This window comes from Ovis canadensis, chromosome 2 (assembly GCF_042477335.2).
Source record: "Ovis canadensis isolate MfBH-ARS-UI-01 breed Bighorn chromosome 2, ARS-UI_OviCan_v2, whole genome shotgun sequence".
In the NCBI taxonomy this organism is placed as follows: Eukaryota; Metazoa; Chordata; class Mammalia; order Artiodactyla; family Bovidae; genus Ovis; species Ovis canadensis.
The window spans coordinates 28553393-28572320 of record NC_091246.1 but is presented as its reverse complement, the minus strand read 5'-3'; the positions used below and the strand labels follow the sequence as shown (position 1 = coordinate 28572320).

Below are 18928 nucleotides of genomic sequence, written 5' to 3'. Positions count from 1 at the left end.
CTGGGATGGCAGGCAACATTTTTTGTCTGCAGAGTGCATGACCCAGCAAGAATGATGCAGAGTAATGCGGGGGTCAGGCCAGTTCCACTGGTGGGCAGGATGCCCTCTCCCTCTGGGAGGACGGCGCCCTAGGACCTGGAGCAGGCCTGGACTGCGTCTATCACCCCCAGGTTATGTTACACAATCTTCCTGTTCAAGGTAGGTGCTGTCTCCCCCAGCTTAGGATAGGCCCCGCTTGGACTGCAAGGAGATCCAACCAGTCAATCCTAAAGGAAATCAGTCCTGAATATTCATCGGAAGGACTGATGCTGAAGCTGAAACTCCAATACTCTGGCCACCTGATGCGAAGAACTGACTCACTAGAAGACCCTGATGCTGGGAAAGATTGAACGCCAGAGGAGAAGGGGCCTACAGAGGATGAGATGGTTGGATGGCGTCACTGACTTGATGGACATGAGTTTGAGTAAGCTCTGGGAGTTGGTGATGGACAGGGAAGCCTGGCGTGCTGCAGTCCATGGGGTCGCAAAGTCCGACACGACTGAGCGACTGAACTGAACTGAACCCCTCCAATAAGCATCCTCCAGTTCCCTCATGGGAGAAGGGAACGCGCTAGTGGTTGGGGGAGTGGGGGACGGCGCGGAAAGCAGAAGCACCGCTGACTGTGCTGCGAAGAGCTCAACCATGTCTACAGTCTGGCCGGCCCGCCAGGCCAAGACAGGGCGGGACCTGAGCAGACCCAAGGTGGAGCCAGGACTGGGAGAAGAGCGTGGGCTACAAACGAAGTTGAGCCAGAGTTGGGGCGAGGCTCGAGTGAGAGGAGGGGCTCAGGACGGCTCAGCGACGTAGCTAGCGCCGAGGGGGCGGAGCTAGAGTGGTGGCGGTGTTTAGAGTCAGGATCCGGCGGTGATTTAGCCCAGAGCAGCGGGGGCGGAGCTCAGTGAGGGGCGGAGCTGAGGGCACCTCCTGTGGGCGGGAGTCAGGCTCAAGGCTTTCGGAGGCCCGGTAACTAATGAGGACCGAGCGAGGGGCGGGGTTCAGGGTTGTGGTCGCGACCTAGTTAAGGTCTGCAAGGGTGGGGCTCAGGGAGGGCTGGGTTTAGAGCCCTAGCGTCGACAAAGACTAGACCCTGGATTCCCGGAAGGGCGGACCCAGCGAGGGGCGGGGCTAAGGGCTCAGCGGCGTCCGTCGCCCACGCGTTAGGAAGCTGGACTGTAGGGAAGACTGGGGGTTTTAGCCCCTGCCGCAGCGCCGCCGACGCCATGGGCGGGGCCTAGCGGGAAGGGGCGGGCTCAGTGAGGGCGGGGTTAAAGCTTAGCCGAGAGGATACCAGGGGCGGGGCCCACCGGGAAAAAGCGGGCCAGAGCTGGAGGCGGTCAACCCGGCCCACGGGCAACGCGCGGACAACCACACGGGCTCACAGCGGCAGGGGGACGGGTCGGGTCGGCCGAATGCACGGTGTGCCGCCGCCATGACAGGTGAGCGCGGTCCGGGGTCGTGCCTGCCATGCGGAGACAGGCACGCGGCTACGGTGGCGCGTAGGATCCGAGTGTCCCGATGCCACTCCTCGCTGCGACGGCGAGTGACCTTGCCCATGACTGCGTGCCCTGTCGACAGGACGACGGCAGAGCGGCGCGCCGGCCCAGGGCTGGGTTCTATGGGGGCGAGGCCAGGCCAGGTCTAGGAGGGTGCTTGGGGGCGGCGGCCATGGACAACCTCTGGAGAGTTGTGGTGGGCAAAGCCACGTCATGCCCTGGAGGCTTCTGAGCGTTAGGGGCCGAGCCTTGGCGTGTTCTGTGCTGTGAGGCCAGGTCAAGCCGTGGAAGGCTCTAGTGGGCGGGGACCAGGTCTTGGGTGATTCCAGGAGGGCAGGGGCCAATGTATGTCTGCAGGTGGGGAACTGCCGGTGTGAGGATCTGTGGCCTGGCACTGGGAGGTGAAAATAAAATTGGTGGTAAGGAATAATCTCTGGGGTTCTACTGTGCTTCTATCAGGAGATATAGAAACTCCTGACAGAAGGCTGTGTCTTCTATTAGGAGTCCCCTGAGGAGTCTGCCCAACAGGTGGTGCCTTCCTGGGCAGTGTGTGGTACCTGTGGGACTCTGGTATCTCCCAGGCTGCACCCCTTGTCCAGGGACAGGCCCGAGGGAATCTTGCACACAGACTCTGTTTCCCAAGGCCTTGTGCCCCATCTGGACTGCCCCAGCCCTTCCAGCTTTTTTTTCCCCCCAGAATGCAGTCCCCAGCCCAGCCATCCTCCAGGGGCCTCTCTTGAATGGGGACCGCCCACCACCTTCCTGATCCTGAGCAGAGTGACCCTACTCTGTGGACCTTTCCCTGTTAGGAGAAGCTCCATGAGAGTTACAGGCTGATGAGAGTCCATGCCAGTGTAATCAGGGAGTGTGGTGGCTTCCAGAAGCCATACCTTATTTCAGGGAATGCTTCTGAGGTAAAAGTCACCTAGGGTGACCCACAGGGTCTGGGAGGCCCCTGAAGTCCCCATTCTCTCCATAGCTGTCACTGGAGTCCCAGCCTAAGTCCCGCATACAAGAAAGATTTGATGGGCAGGAACCTGGTGATTTCCAGGACACCAGTGTACCAGCCTAAGCCAGAAGAGACCCCTGGTACTACTCACTCCCCTGTCGTTTCTCTGAACTGTTTTTAATCTGTGGCTGCTATTTCTGAGTAAAGTTGATCCTCTGACCTAGGGTGTCAAATGTGATGGTTTCAAATACGTGGATTTTTTTCAATGCATACATACTACTACCTGACCTGAGGTTGGCTGAATTCTCAGATGCAAAATTATGGATACGGAGGACTGACTGTAAAGTAATGTGTGGATTTTTGACTCCTCAGGGTCTGTCTCCCAACCCCCTACTGTTCAAAGGTCTATTGTACCTACTGTGCATCTGGCCCTGCATCAGGTCCTTGCTACTCAGGCCTGCTGTATGGGGAAATATGGAATATCTCTGTGTGTGAATGAGGAAACAAAGACTCAGCTTGGGCAGGTGCCCTAGACTGCTGGGACAGTCAGTGGTGGATCCAGGACTAGACCTTCGCATGCCCACCAGTCCCCCTTCTCCCTGCTGTCTCAGTGTCCTGGGCCTCTAGAGACCTCTTCCCTCAGAGCCCTTCATTTTGGGGATGGGGAACTAGGGCCCAGAGAGTACAGGCCTGGGAGGGCCAAATGAACAGGCCTGCAAGGTTGTAGGTCCCAAGTTCCTGGCTTACTGTCTCCATGCACCAATAGCAACCTGTCTCATTCTGGGGCCTTTACGAAGGGTCGCAGAGTGAGCGTGTGGAGCCCGATGCATCTGTGCAGGGCCCACACTGACCAAGTATCACTGTAGCAATTACTGTTGCTGCAGAACCAGCCCCTTCCTTGTGGTGTGCTGGGGAGTGGGCTTCGCAGCTCCATGCCTGGTTGGACACTGGAACAGGAGGGGATTCTGGGAGATTCAGTTTGGGAGGGGAGGTTGAGGCCCAAGCATCTGGACTTTGTTGGGGGTGGTGGTGGGTGGGGAACTCAGGAAAGTCTCTTGAGGGGAGGACAGTGAGTGTGAGTTAGCCAGGTGGAAACCGTAGGGAGAGGTGTTCTGGTCCCTGGGAATCTGAGGCAGAATGCTGCAGTTGGGCGTTGCTGTGCAGGCTTGGCTCAGGGGCTGGGAGACCTGGTCAGGGCAAGTGAGGCCAGCTCCCACAGGGCCTCCAGTGCCAGGTCAGGCTAACAGGTTGGCCAGCCTAACCATGCTTGTGGTGCCAGTAGGGCAAGGTGATGGGGGAGGAGGACTTCTGTGGTCACACAGTGGATAAGAATCCACCTGCCGATGCAGGGGACACGGGTTTGATCTTTGATCTGGGAGGATTCAACATGCCACGGAGCTTCTAAGCCCGTGCACCGCAACTACTGAGCCTGTGCTCTGGAGCCCGTGAGCCTCAACTACTGAGCCCGTGTGCCGCAGCTGCTGAGTCCACCTGCCCTAGAGCCCGCATGCTGCAACTGCTGAGCCTGTGTGCCTAGAGCCTGTATTCTGCGACAAGAGAAGCCACTACACAGAAGAGTAGCCCCTGCTTGCCACAACTACAGAAAGCCTGCATGCAGCAGTGAAGACCCAGCGCAACCAAAGGAAAAAACAACGATGGGGGAGGTAGGGCTTAGCAAAGGTTGCTGGCGAAGGTCTGGTGAGTTTTTATGCCAGAGCATTCCTCTTCCTCCTTCCTGTAAAACCTATCTGGGACTGTCACTTGGGACCACACTGGTTTCCTTTCTTGTGCTTTGTTATGCCTGTGAATGGCCGCCCGGGTGTGGTTTGTGTGCACAGCTCACAACGGCCACAGGAAGCACAGGGCACGGCAGAGCCCAGAGCTGTGGTCCCCAGGCTATGCCATTATGCCAAGTGACTCACAGCTCCAGCCAGTGGAGGCACCCTTGGCTAGCAGCCTGCAGGGTGGGAAGAGCCACTGCAGAAGTGCTGGTCACTGTCCACTGACAGCCCTTGCCCTGCTCCTTGGACCTATGTCCATTCATTCCCAACCTCTTTAGTGAGTGCTTAGTGTGTGCCAGCCCTATGCACAGTGTACACACTGGCAGCACTGGGCAGGACAGCCCATGGTTTGGTCAGAAGCAGACATGATGCAACTAAATTGCATGATTAATTAGTAGATTGATCAGAGAGGCGGAAATGGGCCCCAACACTGTGCTGGGTCCTGAACTCAATCCATCACTCTCCAGCTGATTAAGGTCTTAAGCAGGTACCTTATCTACTTATTGTGCCTCAGTTTCTCCTTCTGAAAATGAGGGTAGTGGTCATGCTTGTGTAGCAGAGCTGATGGAAGAATGATGATGCACAGAGCTCCCAGAATGCCCAAGCATGGGTCCCAGTCCATGAACTGTGGCCAATATTATTAACTCTTTAATCAGAGAGGCTACAGGTGATGAAGCCGGGTGGCCAGGAGGGTCCTGCCACATGCTGGTGACAGATGTCTCTGCATCCCTGTCCATGGCTTCTTTACCATGTTGGAGCTGCTAACAAGTCTGTCTTCAAAATATACTTTCAGAGACTGGGAGAATCAAAAGTTAGAAATTCTCATTCTAGGGGGAATAGACCATCCAGGAGGAGGTAGCATCAGGAGAGAGAGGTGAGAAGGTAAACAGTCTATTGAGTTGGGCCCATGGAAGAAATCGGGAGGAGGCCCCACTTGTTCCAACTCAGTGACCCTGTTTTTTAAAAATCAACTTGATTGAGGTATTGTTTACTTATAAATACACTCATTTTTAGTGAAAAAATTCTCTTAAGTTTTGACAAACGTATATACTCATGGAACAACTGGTCCAGGCCAAATCAAGATAGAATGTTTCTGTCACCCTCCAAAAAATCCTTCATGCTCCTTTCCAGTGAATACCACCCAATCCAAGAATCCATCTCCTTTCTGTGACTGTTTTTTTCATCTTTAAAATTCAACAGTGGAGGGTTTCCCTGGTTGCTTAGTGGTAAAGAATCTTCCTGTCAATGCAGGAGACATGGGTTTTATCCCAGATTTGGGAAGATCCCACACACTGCAGAGCAGCTCAGCCCTTGTGCCACAACTGTTGAACCTGTGCTCTAGAGCCTGGGAGCTGCAACAGCTGAGCCCTGTGCACCCTAAAGCCCATGCTCTGCAACAGGAGAAGCTATTGCAGTGAGAAACCTGTGCACCACAACTAGAGAGTCGCCCCTGCTCACCGCAACTGGAGGAAAGCCCGCACAGCAATGAAGACCTAGCACAGCCGAAAATAAAGTAGATAAAATTTTAAGAGAAAAAAAAATTCAACAATGGAATTTCCAAATAGTGTTTCTTATTAATTACTAGAATTTATTTTTGGAGCATTTTTAGTTTATAGACAATCGAGCAGATAGCACAGAGGGCTCCCCCCACCCCATTTCCTCTATTATTAATATCTTGCATTTGTATGGTTGTTACCTTAATAAGCCAATAGTGATACAGTATTATTAATTTCAGTTACTAACTAAAGTCCATATTAATATGATGGTTCATTCCTGTGTTGTATACTGTATGAGTTTTTTGAAAAATTCATGATGTCCTGTATCTGCTATTACAGTATCATACAAGAAGTTTTACTGGGTTAAACATCTTCTGTGCTCCATCTATTTATCCCTCCCTCTTCCATAACCCTTGGCAACCACTGATCTTTTTACTGTCTCCATTGTTTTGCATTTTCTAAAATATTTACCTGGGATCATATAGTATATAGCCTTTTCAAATTGGCTTCTTTAACCTCTAACAAAATGCATTTGTTTCCTCAATGTCTTTTTGTAACTTCATGGTCTTTTTTATCACTGGGTTATATTCCATTGTAACTTATTAAACTGAACCGCAGTTTCATATATTATCCACTTACCTCGATATGTATTTTAATGTTCAGTCGCTGAGTCATGGCCGACTGCAAGCTTGCTCAGGCTCCTCTGTCCTCAGCTGTCTCCTGGAGTTTGCTCAGATTCATGTCCATTTATATGTATATGTGTGGTAAAATACACAGAACATAAAATTTACCATTTTAACCATTTCATTGGGATTAAATACATCCACAGTGCTGTGAAACTGTGCATTTCAAGAACTTTTTCATCACCCCAAAGAGAAACTGTACTCATTAAACAAAAACTCCCCTTTCACCCCTACCTGCAGCTCCTGTTAATCACTATGGTACTTTCTCTGTTTTAGAATTTGCTTATTCTAGATAGTTCATATAGTGGAATAATACATTTGTCCTTTTGTATGGGCTTCCCTGGTGGCTCAAATGGTAAGGCGTCTGCCTGCAATGCTGGAGACCTGGGTTTGATCCCTGGGTCAGGAAGATCCCCTGGAGAAGGAAATGGCAACCCACTCCGCTATTCTTGCCTGGAAATTCCCATGGACGGAGGAGCTGGTGGGTTACAGTCCATGTGGTCGCAAAGAGTCGGACATGACTGAGCAACTAAGATAACACTTCACTTCATTTGTCCTTTTGTGTCTAATTTATTTCACTTAGCATATTGTTTTCATGGTTCATCCATGTTTTTGAACCCATGTATTAGAATTCCGTTCCTTCTTAAGATTGTATAGTATTCCATTGTATGTATACCATATTTTGTCTATCTGTTCATCTGTCTGTGGACACTTGGGTTGTTTTTACCTTTGGGCTTTTGTGAATAAACACTACTCTGAACTTGACATGCACATATCTATTTGAGTCTCTGCTTTGAATTCTTTTGAGTGTATACCCAGGAATGGAATTGCGGATGTATTTAACTTTTTGAGGAATAGCCATACCCTTTTCCATAGTAGCTGCACCGTTTTACCTGCCCACCAGGAGTGCATGAGAGTTCCAGTTTCTCATCCTCGTATTCATATTCCCTCTCTCCAATATTTATTTTACCCTAATGAGTATGAAATGGTATCTCATTGTATTTTGACTTGCTTTTTGCTAATGACTAGTGATGTTGAGCATCTTTTCATGTACTTAGCAGTCATTTGTCCACTTTTGGAAAAATACCTGTTCAAGTATTTTGTTCATCATTGTATTGGTTATTTTGTAGGATTTTTTGTTGTGTTGAGTTATAGGAGTTCTTTTTATATTCTCTCTCTTTCTATATATATTAATCCCTAATCAGATATATGCTTTGCAAATATTTTCTCCCATTCTATGGATTGTCTTTTCACTCTTTTTTTTTCCTCAAAATAGGGTTAATTTCTGGACTGTCTAGTCTATTACATTGGTCTGTATGTCAGTACCACAGTTTTGATTCCTGTAGCTTTGTAGTAAATTTTGAAATGAGGAAGTATGAATCATCCACTTTGTTCTTTTTTCAGGATTGTTTTGGCTGTACAAGTCCCTTGAGATCCCATATGAACATTAGGATGAAAAAAAGACGAGAAAAGATTTACTGCAGTTTGGATAGGGGTTACATTGAATTCCTGGATCACTTTGGGTAATATTGTCATCTTCACAATATTAAGTCTTCCAAACCATGGACATGGAACGTCTTTCCATTTATTTGTATCTTTTAGCATTTCTTTGAGTAGTGTTTTGTAGATCAGTGTACAAGTCTTCCATCTCCTTGGTTAAATTTATTTCTAAGTGTTTTATTCCTTTTTTAAGTTTTTTTTAAGAGTTCAGCTTTTTATTGAATGTGTTACTGAAGAGGTTTAGTCAAAAAGACCAAAGCCCATGTCATCATTAGACTTTTCAGATTCTTATTTCTTTGCCTCTGCTTTCTTCTCCTCAGCTAGGGCAGCAGTGGCGAAGAGGATTGGACCTACTGCTGGTGCCGCGCCAGCTGCTAGGGGCAGACCCTCCAGCCCCCCATGTGGCAGATGAGGCTCCCGATGTTGACACTGGCCTGGCCAGAAAGGGTCAACACTTACAGGGCTGCTTTAAGGAGGGCGCTGGTTTTGTTGTTGTTGGCTGCACTGGGTCTTCATGGCTGCATGTGGGCCTTCTCAATATGTTGTTGTTGTTGAGTTGCTAAGTCATGTCCAACTCTTTTCGACCTCATGGACTGTAGCACGCCAAGCTCCCCTGTCCTCCGTTCTCTCCCAGAGTTTGCTCAAATCCATGTGCATTGAGTCAATGATCCTGTCTAACCATCTCATCCTCTGCCAGCCCTTTCTCCTTTGCCTTCAGTCTTTCCCAGCATCAGTACCTTTTCCAGTGAGTCAGCTCTTTGTGTCAGGTGGGCAAAGTATTGGAGCTTAAGCATCAGTCCTTCCAATGAACTTTCAGGGTTTATTTCCTTTAGGATTGGCTGATTTAATCTCCTCGCAGTCCAAGGAACTCTCAAGAGTCTTCTCCAGTACCAAATTTGAAAACATCAGATCAACACTTAGCCTTCTTTATGGTCCAATTCTCACATCCATACATGACTGCTGGAAAAACCATAGCTTTACCTAGGCGGACCTTTGTTGGCAAATGATGTCTCTGCTTTTTAATACGCTGTCTAGGTTTCTCATAGGAGACGGCAGTGGCACCCCACTCCAGTACTCTTGCCTGGAAAATCCCGTAGATGAAGGAACCTGGTGGACTGCAGTCCATGGGGTCGCTAAGAGTCAGACACGACTGAGCAACTTCACTTTCACTTTTCACTTTCATGCATTGGAGAAGGAAATGGCAACCCACTCCAGTGTTCTTGCCTGGAGAATCTCAGGGACGAGGGAGCCTGGTGGGCTGCCGTCTGTGGGGTCGCACAGAGTCGGACACGACTGAAGCGACTTAGCAGCAGCAGGTTTCTCATAGCTATTCTTCCAGGGAGTAAGGATTTTTAAATTTCACGGCTACAGTCACCATCCGCAGTGATTTTAGAGCTCAAGAAAGTTAACTCTGTCATTGCTCCCACTTTTTCCCCCTTCTGTTTGCTGTGAAGTGATGGACCAGGATGCCATGATCTTAGTTTTTTGAATGTTGAGTTTCAAGCCAGCTTTTTCACTCTCCTCTTTCACCCTCATCAAGAGGCTCTTTAGTTCCTCGTTCACTGTCTGCCACTAGAGTGGTATTATTTTCATATCTGAGGTTGTTGATATCTCTCCCAGCAATCTTGATTCCAGCTTGTGATTCATCCAGCCCAGTATTTTACATTATGTACTCTGCATTTAAGTTAAATAAGGGTTACAATGTACAGCCTTGTCGCACTCCTTTCCGTTGTGAACCAGTCAGTTGTTCTATGTCCTGTTTTAATTGCTGTTTTTTAACTGACATACAGGTTTCTCAGGAGACAGGTAAAGTGGTCTGATCTTCCCATTTCTTTTAAGAATTTTCCACAGTGTGTTGTGATCCACACAGTCAAAAGCTTTAGCATAGTCAATGAAGCAGAAGTAGATGTTTTTCTGGAATTCCCTTGCTTTCTCTGTGAGCCAGTGAATGTTGACAATTTGATCTCTGATTGCTCTGCTTTTTTCTAAACCCAGCTTGTACATCTGAAAGTTCTCAGTTCACCTACTGCTGAAGCCTAGCTTCAAGGATTTTGAGCATAACTGTGCCAGCATGTGGAATGAGCGCAATAGTACAGTAGATTACATGTTCTTTGGCCTTGCTCTTCTTTCGGATTGAATTGCAGTCTGACCTTTTCCAGTCCCGTGGTCACTGCTGAGTTTTCCAAATTTGCTGACATATTGAATGCAGCACTTTAAAATCCTTTAGGATTTGAAATAGCTCAGCTGGACGTCTGTCACCACCACTAGCTTTGTTTGTAGTAATGCATCTTCTTTTTTTTTTTCTTTTACAATGTTTCCTCTGACAGATTACAAGACAAACACCCAATTTGCCTGAGTTTTAAAAGGTTATTTCCTTTGCCCCATTTGAATGACCAATAAAGACAGAAGTCCAATTGGCAGAGTGAAAGGAGGTGTGTAGTAATGCTTCTTAAGACCCACTTGACTTCACACTCCACGATGTCTGGCTCTAGATGAGTGACCATACCATCGTGATTATCTGGGTCATTAAAACCTTTTTTGTATAGTTCTTCTGTGTATTCTTACCACTTCTTCTTAATCTCTTCTGCTTCTGTTAGGTCCTTGTACCGTTTCTGTCCCTTATCGTGTCCATCTTTGCATGAAATGCTCCCTTGATATCTCCAGTTTTCTTGAAGAAATCTCTAGTCTTCCCATTCCATTTGTTTTCCTCTATTACTTTGCACTGTTCATTTAAGAAGTCCGTCTTATCTCTCCTTGCTCTTCTCTGGCACCCTGCATTTCGCTTCTCTTCTTTCCTCAGCTATTTGTAAGGTCTCCTCAGACAACCACTTCGCCTTCTTGCATTTCTTTTCTCGATGCATATTTCTCAACACTTTTATTTCTGACACTTTTGGTTGCCAAATGTATGGGGGGTTTTCCTCTGTCAAGCAACTTCCCAGTTCTTTGGTGGACACCAACTGGGTGTCCTATAAATTTAACTCAATTCTTACACCATCCATCTGGAGAGTGTCTGTCAGACCCCATAGGTTCACTTTAGACTCAGTCCCACAAGATTGCCCCCACTTGAAATGCCAGTCACCGGTCCAGGCTGCCACCTGTGCTTCTAACTGACTGGCTATAAATCAGAGTTCCCCTGACTGTCATTTGCTAGAGCAGTTCACAGAACTCAAGAAAACACTATTCACAGTTTGTTTCAAGGATACAAGTGAACATCCAGGTGGAAGAGATGCATAGGGCAAAACACGTGAGAAGGGGCATGGAGCTTCCGTGCTCCTCCCAGGCACCTCCAAGCATTTAGTAACTGGGAGGTGCTCCACACCCCGCTTTGATGGGGGGAAGGTTATGGAGGCTTCCTTAGGTAGGCATGAGCTTCCCTGGTGGCTCAGCTAGTAAAGAATCTGCCTGCAATGCGGGAGACCTGGGTTCTATCCCTGGGTTGGGAAGATCCCCTGGAGAAAGGAAAGACTACCCACTCCAGTATCCTGGTCTGGAGAATTCCATGGACTGCATAGTCCATGGGGTTGCAAAGAGTCGGACACGACTGAGTGAATATATCTTACTGTAAATCACAGTATCACAAACCTATTCTGTCAATCTGTGTCTTTTGATTAGAGAGTTTAATCCATTTACATTTAATTACTGATAAGGGACAACTTGTTTTTACCTTTTTGCTGTCTGTTTTCTGTATGTCTTGTAGCTTCTTTGTCCTTCATTTATTCCATTACTTCCTTTTGTGTTGATTTTCTGTAGTAACACATTTTGATGTCCTTTTGTGTATAGTCCATAGACATTTTCTTTGTGGTTACCAGGGGGGTTATGTTTAATATTGTAAAGTTACAGCTATCTAATTTGGATTGATACCAGCTTAACTTCAGTCACATACAGAAACTCCTCCTATACAGCTGTGCCTGCCTGCACACCAACCCCCCCCATCCCCTGGGTCCACCAGGAAAGAGGACAAGCTGCCTCACATAGATAAGGTGGTGCACTTGTTCAGGTAGCTAGGGCTGCAGGCACTTGGGACCCTCCCTCAGAGATTCTTTGCCATCTGCCCACCAACTTCTCCCCATCCACTCCCTGCCTTTAAAGGCTTATCATTCTAAGGGACATTCTTAATGGGAAAGATAGTGTAACAGTGATGTTTTAATGATGATTCTGAAAGAAAAAAGACAAAAGGAAAAGCATTCCCCAGCTTCCTGGGTAGCAGGCATGTTGGTCTGCTGTTTGGGGCAGCTTCCCAAGGCCTTGCAGATACTATGTCCGGTGGCCATGCCAGCTAAAAGTGGCCAGGCCACTCTAAACCCTGTGCTTCTGTCTGTGTGTCTCCTGTCCCCATGACAACAGTGGCTGTAGGAGCTTTGGAGTTGGGCCTTCTCTGTGCTGCTGTGTCCTTCCTCAGGCTGCTATTTCCAGAGAGCACTGGGGGCCCCTGCAGACAGCAGACTCTTCACCCTCCTGAGTTTTTTGGTGATAAGCTCTCAGGCATAGAAGAGAGGAAGAGCCAGAGGCTCTGCTCTGCTTTTGAGCTCTGTACCTTTATCACTGCACCCACCCACCCCCACTGTTTTGCAAGGGGATTGGCATGACATGGAGGAATCCTGGGCTGTGCATGAGTTGGGATGTCAGCAGTTGTCCAGATGCTTACAGCTGGTACACCTCTTGGTGGGCACGGGACCTTCCTGTGCGGAGTCCCTGCCGTGGCTGTGTCATGGTGTGTGGGACTCGACACCCCCTCCTTGGGCTGTGTTGGGTCATGTCCTTCTGTGTTCTCTGCTTCTGTTTCAGAGCAGACCTACTGTGATCGCCTAGTCCAGGACACTCCTTTCCTCACCAGCCTCGGACGCCTGAGTGAGCAGCAGGTGGACAGGATCATTCTCCAGCTAAACCGCTACTATCCCCAGATCCTCAGCAACAAGGACGCGGAAAAGGTGCCAATGAACTTGAGGCTGCTCTCCCATCCCTTCCTCTCTGGGCTGGGAGAAGCCAGGGGCAGGACAGCTTGGAGGTGAAAACTTATCTCCTTGGGGTGACCTTGGGCCTAGAACATCATTTTTTTGAGCTTTAGTCTCTTTAGATGTCATCAGAACTTCAGGCCCCTTTCAGAAATGCTGGAGGATCATAGCAGATGTGTGACAACATGAGACAGACCTGGGAGGGGGAACGGGGGTGTACCAGGGTTGGAGGGGAGCAAGGATGCCAGATTCACTCTACCTAGTGCTGCAGAACTCTTCACTCAGCATCTTCCAAAAGTTCAAAATGGGCAATCGTTTTGGGTGTGATCTGGCCCGTCCTGTTCGGGGGCATTGGGTGAGAGTGGGTGCTCCTTGCGCACCCCACCCGCTTCTCTGGCTCCCCTGTGGCACTGGGGGTGGATGCCAGAGACTAGCTGGGGCTCTGGGGCACATGGCCTGCCTCCCAGCCAGGTGACAGAGCGAGCCCTTTTCCTCTTGGGGCCATGTGCAGGGCTGTCTGGAGGGTTGGGGCCTCTCCAGGGGACAGATGATATTGATCCTCAACAGAGCTAGAATCCACCCACACCCTGCTACTGACTCAGATGCTTGTTGTGTTATAAAAGTAGTCCAGTAAGTTAAAAAGTAGGGGCTCAATTTTCTGTCTTGTAATTTAAAAGTCGAATATGCATTCACTATTTAAAAAAAATTTGAAAAGCTTCAGATGTTCACATGAGAAAAAGGAAACTCCACACGCCCACGCCCACACCCACGCCCACGCCCACGGTTCCATTCCTCATAGGTACCCATGGTTTCTGCTGCACACCTGCTTTTGCTTTGCAGTTTCTGTCCTTTTGTGGGTCAACTCTAGTTTCTTGTAGAATGGTCCACCACCACCAGGTGGCAGCACCGGGCCATAGCCTCCATGTTCTGGGAGTCAGTGCGGGTACCCCGTCCATTGACCTTTACAACCACGTATTTCTCAATCAGCCACATCGAAAAAGCCACCTGTTTTTTCTCCTTAACCCTTGATATATTTTTTAAAACTTGAATCACATTCCCGTAGACTATGAACTACAAGAAGTTATCATTTATGCCATTACCTTGAAGGGTCCCTTTAATGATCGTATTGTGTGGGTTTATTATTATTTCCTTTTTTACACGTGGGAAAACCAAGTTAGCAAGCCGCTAAGTTTCCACACTTGGAATAATGTCACCACCACCTTTCTTGGTGACCTGTCTAGGCCTCCAATGGGAGTGCAAGGATTAGTGGCCGTATGGCACCCCACTCCGGTACTCTTGTCTGGAAAATCCCATGGACAGAGGAGCCTGGTGGGCTGCAGTCCATGGGGTCGCTAGGAGTCGGACACGACCGAGCGACTTCACTTTCACTTTTCACTTTCATGCATTGGAGAAGGAAATGGCAACCCACTCCAGTGTTCTTGCCTGGAGAATCCCAGGGACGGGGGAGCCTGGTGGGCTGCCGTCTGTGGGGTCGCACAGAGTCAGACACGACTGAAGCGACTCAGCAGCAGCAGCAGCAGGAGCACAGTCTTGGGCACTGCATGGGAGTGGTTGAGTCTTTGGTAGCAATTGCTACCTCCCCATGGGTGTTCCAGCCACGAAGGTGGCATCACAGCCATTGAGAAGGCTGGGGCTGGGGGGGTGAGTCCAGAGTCCTCCAGCCTGAACTCTCTGTGCCCCTTCCTCCTCCAGTTCCGGAACCCCAAGGTGTCTCTGCGAGTGCGTCTCTGCGACCTCTTGGGCCACCTGCAGCGGAGCGGTGAGCGGGATTGCCAGGAGTTCTACCGGGCCCTGTACATCCACGCCCAGCCCCTGCACAGCTGCTTGCCTAGCCGGCACGCCCTGCGTAAGTGCGTGTCCCCCCTGGCCTTGGCATCTCCTTGTTCAGCCCTTCGCCAGAGACAACCCTCTGGTTGTGTCTTGTGTGTCCCTCAGAGAGTGGAGAGAGTATTTCAGACAACACAGATATCTGTCTCCAAGGCTCCCTGTCCCTGTCTCCCCATGTCACTGTGTGTGTCTGTCTACTTCTCTCTGCCTCCCTTTTTCTTGCGCTATTTATTTCTTACACGAAAGTATCTTGTGCGTGTGGTCCTGCCCTTTCCTCTATAATCTAATGAACCTGGGAATCCTTACCCTTCTGATCAGAACTAGCGCCTAGCTGTAGGCCATACCAGCCTTGAATGAACTGCCTCCCACGACAGAGGTTGTATCTACTTTCACCCAGGTAGATCCTCATGGTGTGGATGTTTCTGCACAACAGTCTCTGGCACAGATGGCTGGTCCAGGACAGTGTGTTTGGGTTTAGAAGGGCCAGCCCATGGCCCAGGAGGCTTGAGAGGGATCTTCTGAGCTGCCAGGATGGGTACAGGGAAGGCGCAGGTAGGGATGGCAGCTCAGTCTTCAGGCCTCTGCAGCCAGGTCCCCAGGGGGAGTGGCTACTGTCCCTCAATCCTCACATGAAATGCTGGGGGCCGTGAGGGAAGAGGTGGCTCACCTCAGGCTACTCAGCTGGACCAGGGCCCCCAAGGATGGGCTGGCAGGCCTGGGCCCTGAGCTGCGGCATGGAACTGTCCTGTCACCCAAGCTCTCAGGACCACACAGCCCTGCCTGGAGTCAGGGACCTTCCAGGGTGCCCTCGGGGTTATCAAGGAGCTGGTTGGTTGGGGAGCCCCAGAGGGGTCTGGGGAAAGAGAAAGGGCGCCCTGCCCTCACTCAGCACCATCAGACTTGGGACAGAAAGGTGTTTGCACTGTTGGGTGCCTTGTGGTTGCCAGGGAACAATGAAATCCCCATCCCATGGTCCTCAAGTTCCCATGAAGTGGACAAAAGGAGAAGACCCCAGACTATGCAGGGGTCCTTGCCTGGTGCTGACTGCTCCCCTCCCCGCACCGCCCCAGACACAGCCTGGAGGGCTCAGCACCCACACAACCCAAGGGGCCTGGGTGGTCTGCGGGGAGGGGCCTTGGCAGCCCCCTTGGTTTCTCGATGGCAGGCGACCACCTTACTCTCCAGCTCCCCCATGACTAACCACGCCCTGTGATTTTGTTTCCAGAGAACTCAGATTGCACAGAGCTAGACTCGGGCACCGCAAGCTGTGAGCTCAGTGACAGGGGTAACCGCCTCCCACATCCCTTTTCTCTGTCCCCTGACCCAGGGCTCCACCTCTGTCTCGGGGGCTTCTCATTCCAATTGGGTTCCAGTCCTGGCTGCCCATTGGACAGACCCACTTAGGGTGCTCGCTAGGGGTATCCCTGCCTGGCTGACCCTAGCACAGGGTGTGAGCCTGTCCTCAAGGCCTCCGGACCCCTCCCCACCCTTCAGGGCTCGGGGAGCTGCTCACGCGCATTTCTCCCCAGGACCTGTGGCCTTCCTGACCTGCCTCGGCCTGGCCGCAGGCCTGGCGCTCCTCATCTACTGCTGCCCTCCAGGTGGGTGCTGCCGGGCCAGGCCTCGGCCAGCCCTCCCCACGCCCTGGGGCTGAGCCCTGCCAGATGGACGGAGGCCTGCACCTGAGGCCCCCCCTGTGGCCCAGCGCGGCATGCCTGCCGTCGCTTCCCTGCCATGCTGACCGTGCCCAGGTCCTGGGTGGGAGCAGCGCATGGGGACCCACATCACTCGGGTGTGGGCTGTGATGCTGCAAGGATGAGAGAAGGTGCCTTCTTGAGGAGTTCTGAGACCCCCTTGTCTTCCAGACCCCAAGGTGCTTCCAGGGGCCCGGCGTGTCCTGGGCTTCTCCCCGGTCATCATTGACAGGCACGCCAGCCGCTTCCTGCTGGCCTTTCTCACAGATGACCTGAGGGGCCTCTGACCGACCCCAGCCCTGCCCGCCTGCGTGTTTGCTCTCCAGGGGCTTTCTTCTTTCCTAAGTGTTTATTTCTTGCTATTTATAATTTGTGTAATAAGCACTTTGCCTTCATTGTACAGAGGTGTTCAACAATATTAAATGTTTGAGTCTCATCCCTTCTGTTAGGAGTGTTTTCTAGATGATTACAATTCAAGACATGACAGTGTCTCTAGCTAAGGTTGATCCTGTGGGTTCTTCACTTCTGAGTCCAACCCAAGACCCAGGTCCTGCTCAGGCTGCCTTCCCAGACTCCTCTGGGCCTGGGTCTCACCCCTGCATGTGGACTACCCACCTCAAATGTCCCCGGCTGTCCCCCAGTGCCCACTTCCAGATGGAACCCTGCCGCGTGTCCTGTCCCTTCCTTCTGGGGCCTCCTTCCACTGCTGCTCTCCAGAACTCCCTACCTTGAGCCCTTCTTGCCATCCCTTCCCTGGAGCACTGTTGGTCCCGATACCGGCCCCTGCCCATCTGCTCTCTGTCCCAGTCCTCAGCCGCGGGCCCGGAGGATGGACAGGCAGGCCCTCTGGACTCCTCTGTTACCCTCCCTCGGCTCACAGGGCCGCCAGGGCCAAAGGCGGAGCACCGAGCCCTCTTGGATGTGTACACTCGTCCTTCTGTGTTCTCAGGGAAGTTTCCATGACAAGATCCGGAGCCTGAGGCGAGGAGGTGAGACAGATGGGTTCAAGCTCCCTGGCTGAGGGGACAGGCCCTTGCCCCCAAGGCAGTTACAGGGCTTGGCTCAGAACAAGGGGCTTGCGTGTGGTCAGACCCCAGGCTGTTGGTGGAAGGCCACAGAGGGCACCAGCCAAATGCCTTGTGATGCTCAATGCTTGCGTGTGTTGCCTTGACTCCTCCCAGCAGCCCCAGAAGGCGGGGGCTGCTGCCCTTGCTCTCCTGATGAAGAAGCTGAGACTGAAAGGAGAGGTCACTGAGCCAAGAAAGGACAACCCGGCACATGAGGGGCTCGACCACCAATTCGTTCCCTTCCTATGACATGTCCCAGGGAGATACCCCCAATCAGCCCTCTTGTCTCTGTCTAGTCACCAGAGCCAACACCCAGTTCCCGGGCCCTGTGCGGCTCCTCAGACTCCACTATCTGGGAGATGGAGCCCCTGCCTCCTGGGGAAGCAATGACCTTGGCTTTGAGGGTCAGGGACACATGTATAGTCAGAGCCTAGAAATGAACACAAAATCTTATCTCTGATCCCAGGTGGAGGGGAGGTTGAGACAGAAAGAGTCCACAGAACCCTCTAGGACTTTTAGAGATGAAAAGTGTAATTGTGCCATTTGAAGTCTTGGGCTCTGGCTCCTCACACCCTCCCCTAATGGCCTGGGGGAGCCCCTTGTTGGCCCCACACAGCCGTTTGTTCTCAGAGCCGAGCCCTGTAATTGCCTTGGGGAGATGGGCCTGTCTCCTCAGCCAGGGAGTCTGTACCCATCTATCTCACCTCCTGGCCTCAGGCTTAGAATCTTGTCATAGAAAAGTCCCTGTGGACACAAAAGGGTGGGGGTACACATCAAGAGGGCTTGGTGCTCTACCTTTGGCCCTGGGGGCCCCATGAGCTGAGTCCCCACTGCTGGCCCATGGGTGCCCACTGCCCTCCAGGCTATGGCTGCATGGCCCCTGTCCTCTGTGGAGCCCTGTCACCACCCTCATTACCAGTGAGGAAGCTGAAGCTCAGCGCTCAGGACCACACATCACCCGAGAGTGCCCTCCCCACGTGTGCGCACACACACACATGCACACAGATGTGAGAAGTGTGCACAGTGCTCAGATTCACATGTGTGTGCGCACAAGGCACGGGCCGCTGGGGCCTGGGCCGGGCCCTGATGGATCCCTCTCCCCGTTGCCTCCCTCTGTCATCTCCTTCCCCTCCAGCCTCTTTCTGGGGAAACAGAAGTATGCCAACCCGAGAATCGTCATGTGCTTGCATTTTCCATAGGGGGTTTCCAGAGGCACCGCAGGCTGACACTAGGAACGATGCTGCCATTGGGCCGCTCCCGTGTCTCTCAGTCTCTTGAAGCATGTGGGAGGGAAACAAGATGGGAAGCAGAGGGATTAGCTGCACGATGTGGTCTCTGGCCCTCATTCAGTCAGCCTGCGGGTTCATTCACTCGTTTGCATGCCCAGTCATTCAAGTGAGGGCCAGGGCATGGGAGAGCCAGGCAG

The 18928-nt window shown here is 51.2% G+C and overlaps 1 protein-coding gene and 1 non-coding gene across 8 annotated transcripts; one reads left to right on the top strand and one right to left on the bottom strand.

The window, feature by feature from the left end:
• Positions 1-868: 868 nt before the first annotated feature.
• CARD19 (caspase recruitment domain family member 19) lies at positions 869-16871 on the top strand. 7 transcript variants are annotated; one of them, XM_069575639.1, is made up of 7 exons: positions 1161-1475; positions 3831-4145; positions 12732-12869; positions 14607-14760; positions 15967-16026; positions 16271-16342; positions 16607-16871. In XM_069575639.1, exons 2-7 carry the CDS (start codon positions 4137-4139, stop codon positions 16720-16722), a joined length of 549 nt encoding a protein of 182 aa, XP_069431740.1. In that variant the 5' UTR covers positions 1161-1475; positions 3831-4136; the 3' UTR covers positions 16723-16871. The 7 variants fall into 7 exon arrangements, with proteins under 7 accessions (XP_069431739.1, XP_069431741.1, XP_069431743.1 ...); XM_069575638.1 differs by lacking the exon at positions 3831-4145 and having other exon boundaries at positions 869-1475; positions 12727-12869; XM_069575641.1 differs by lacking the exon at positions 15967-16026 and having other exon boundaries at positions 1332-1475.
• On the bottom strand, positions 10251-10377 carry LOC138434905 (small nucleolar RNA SNORA27). Its single transcript, XR_011254962.1, has one exon. It is a non-coding gene; the product is annotated as a small nucleolar RNA SNORA27 (small nucleolar RNA).
• Positions 16872-18928: the final 2057 nt, after the last annotated feature.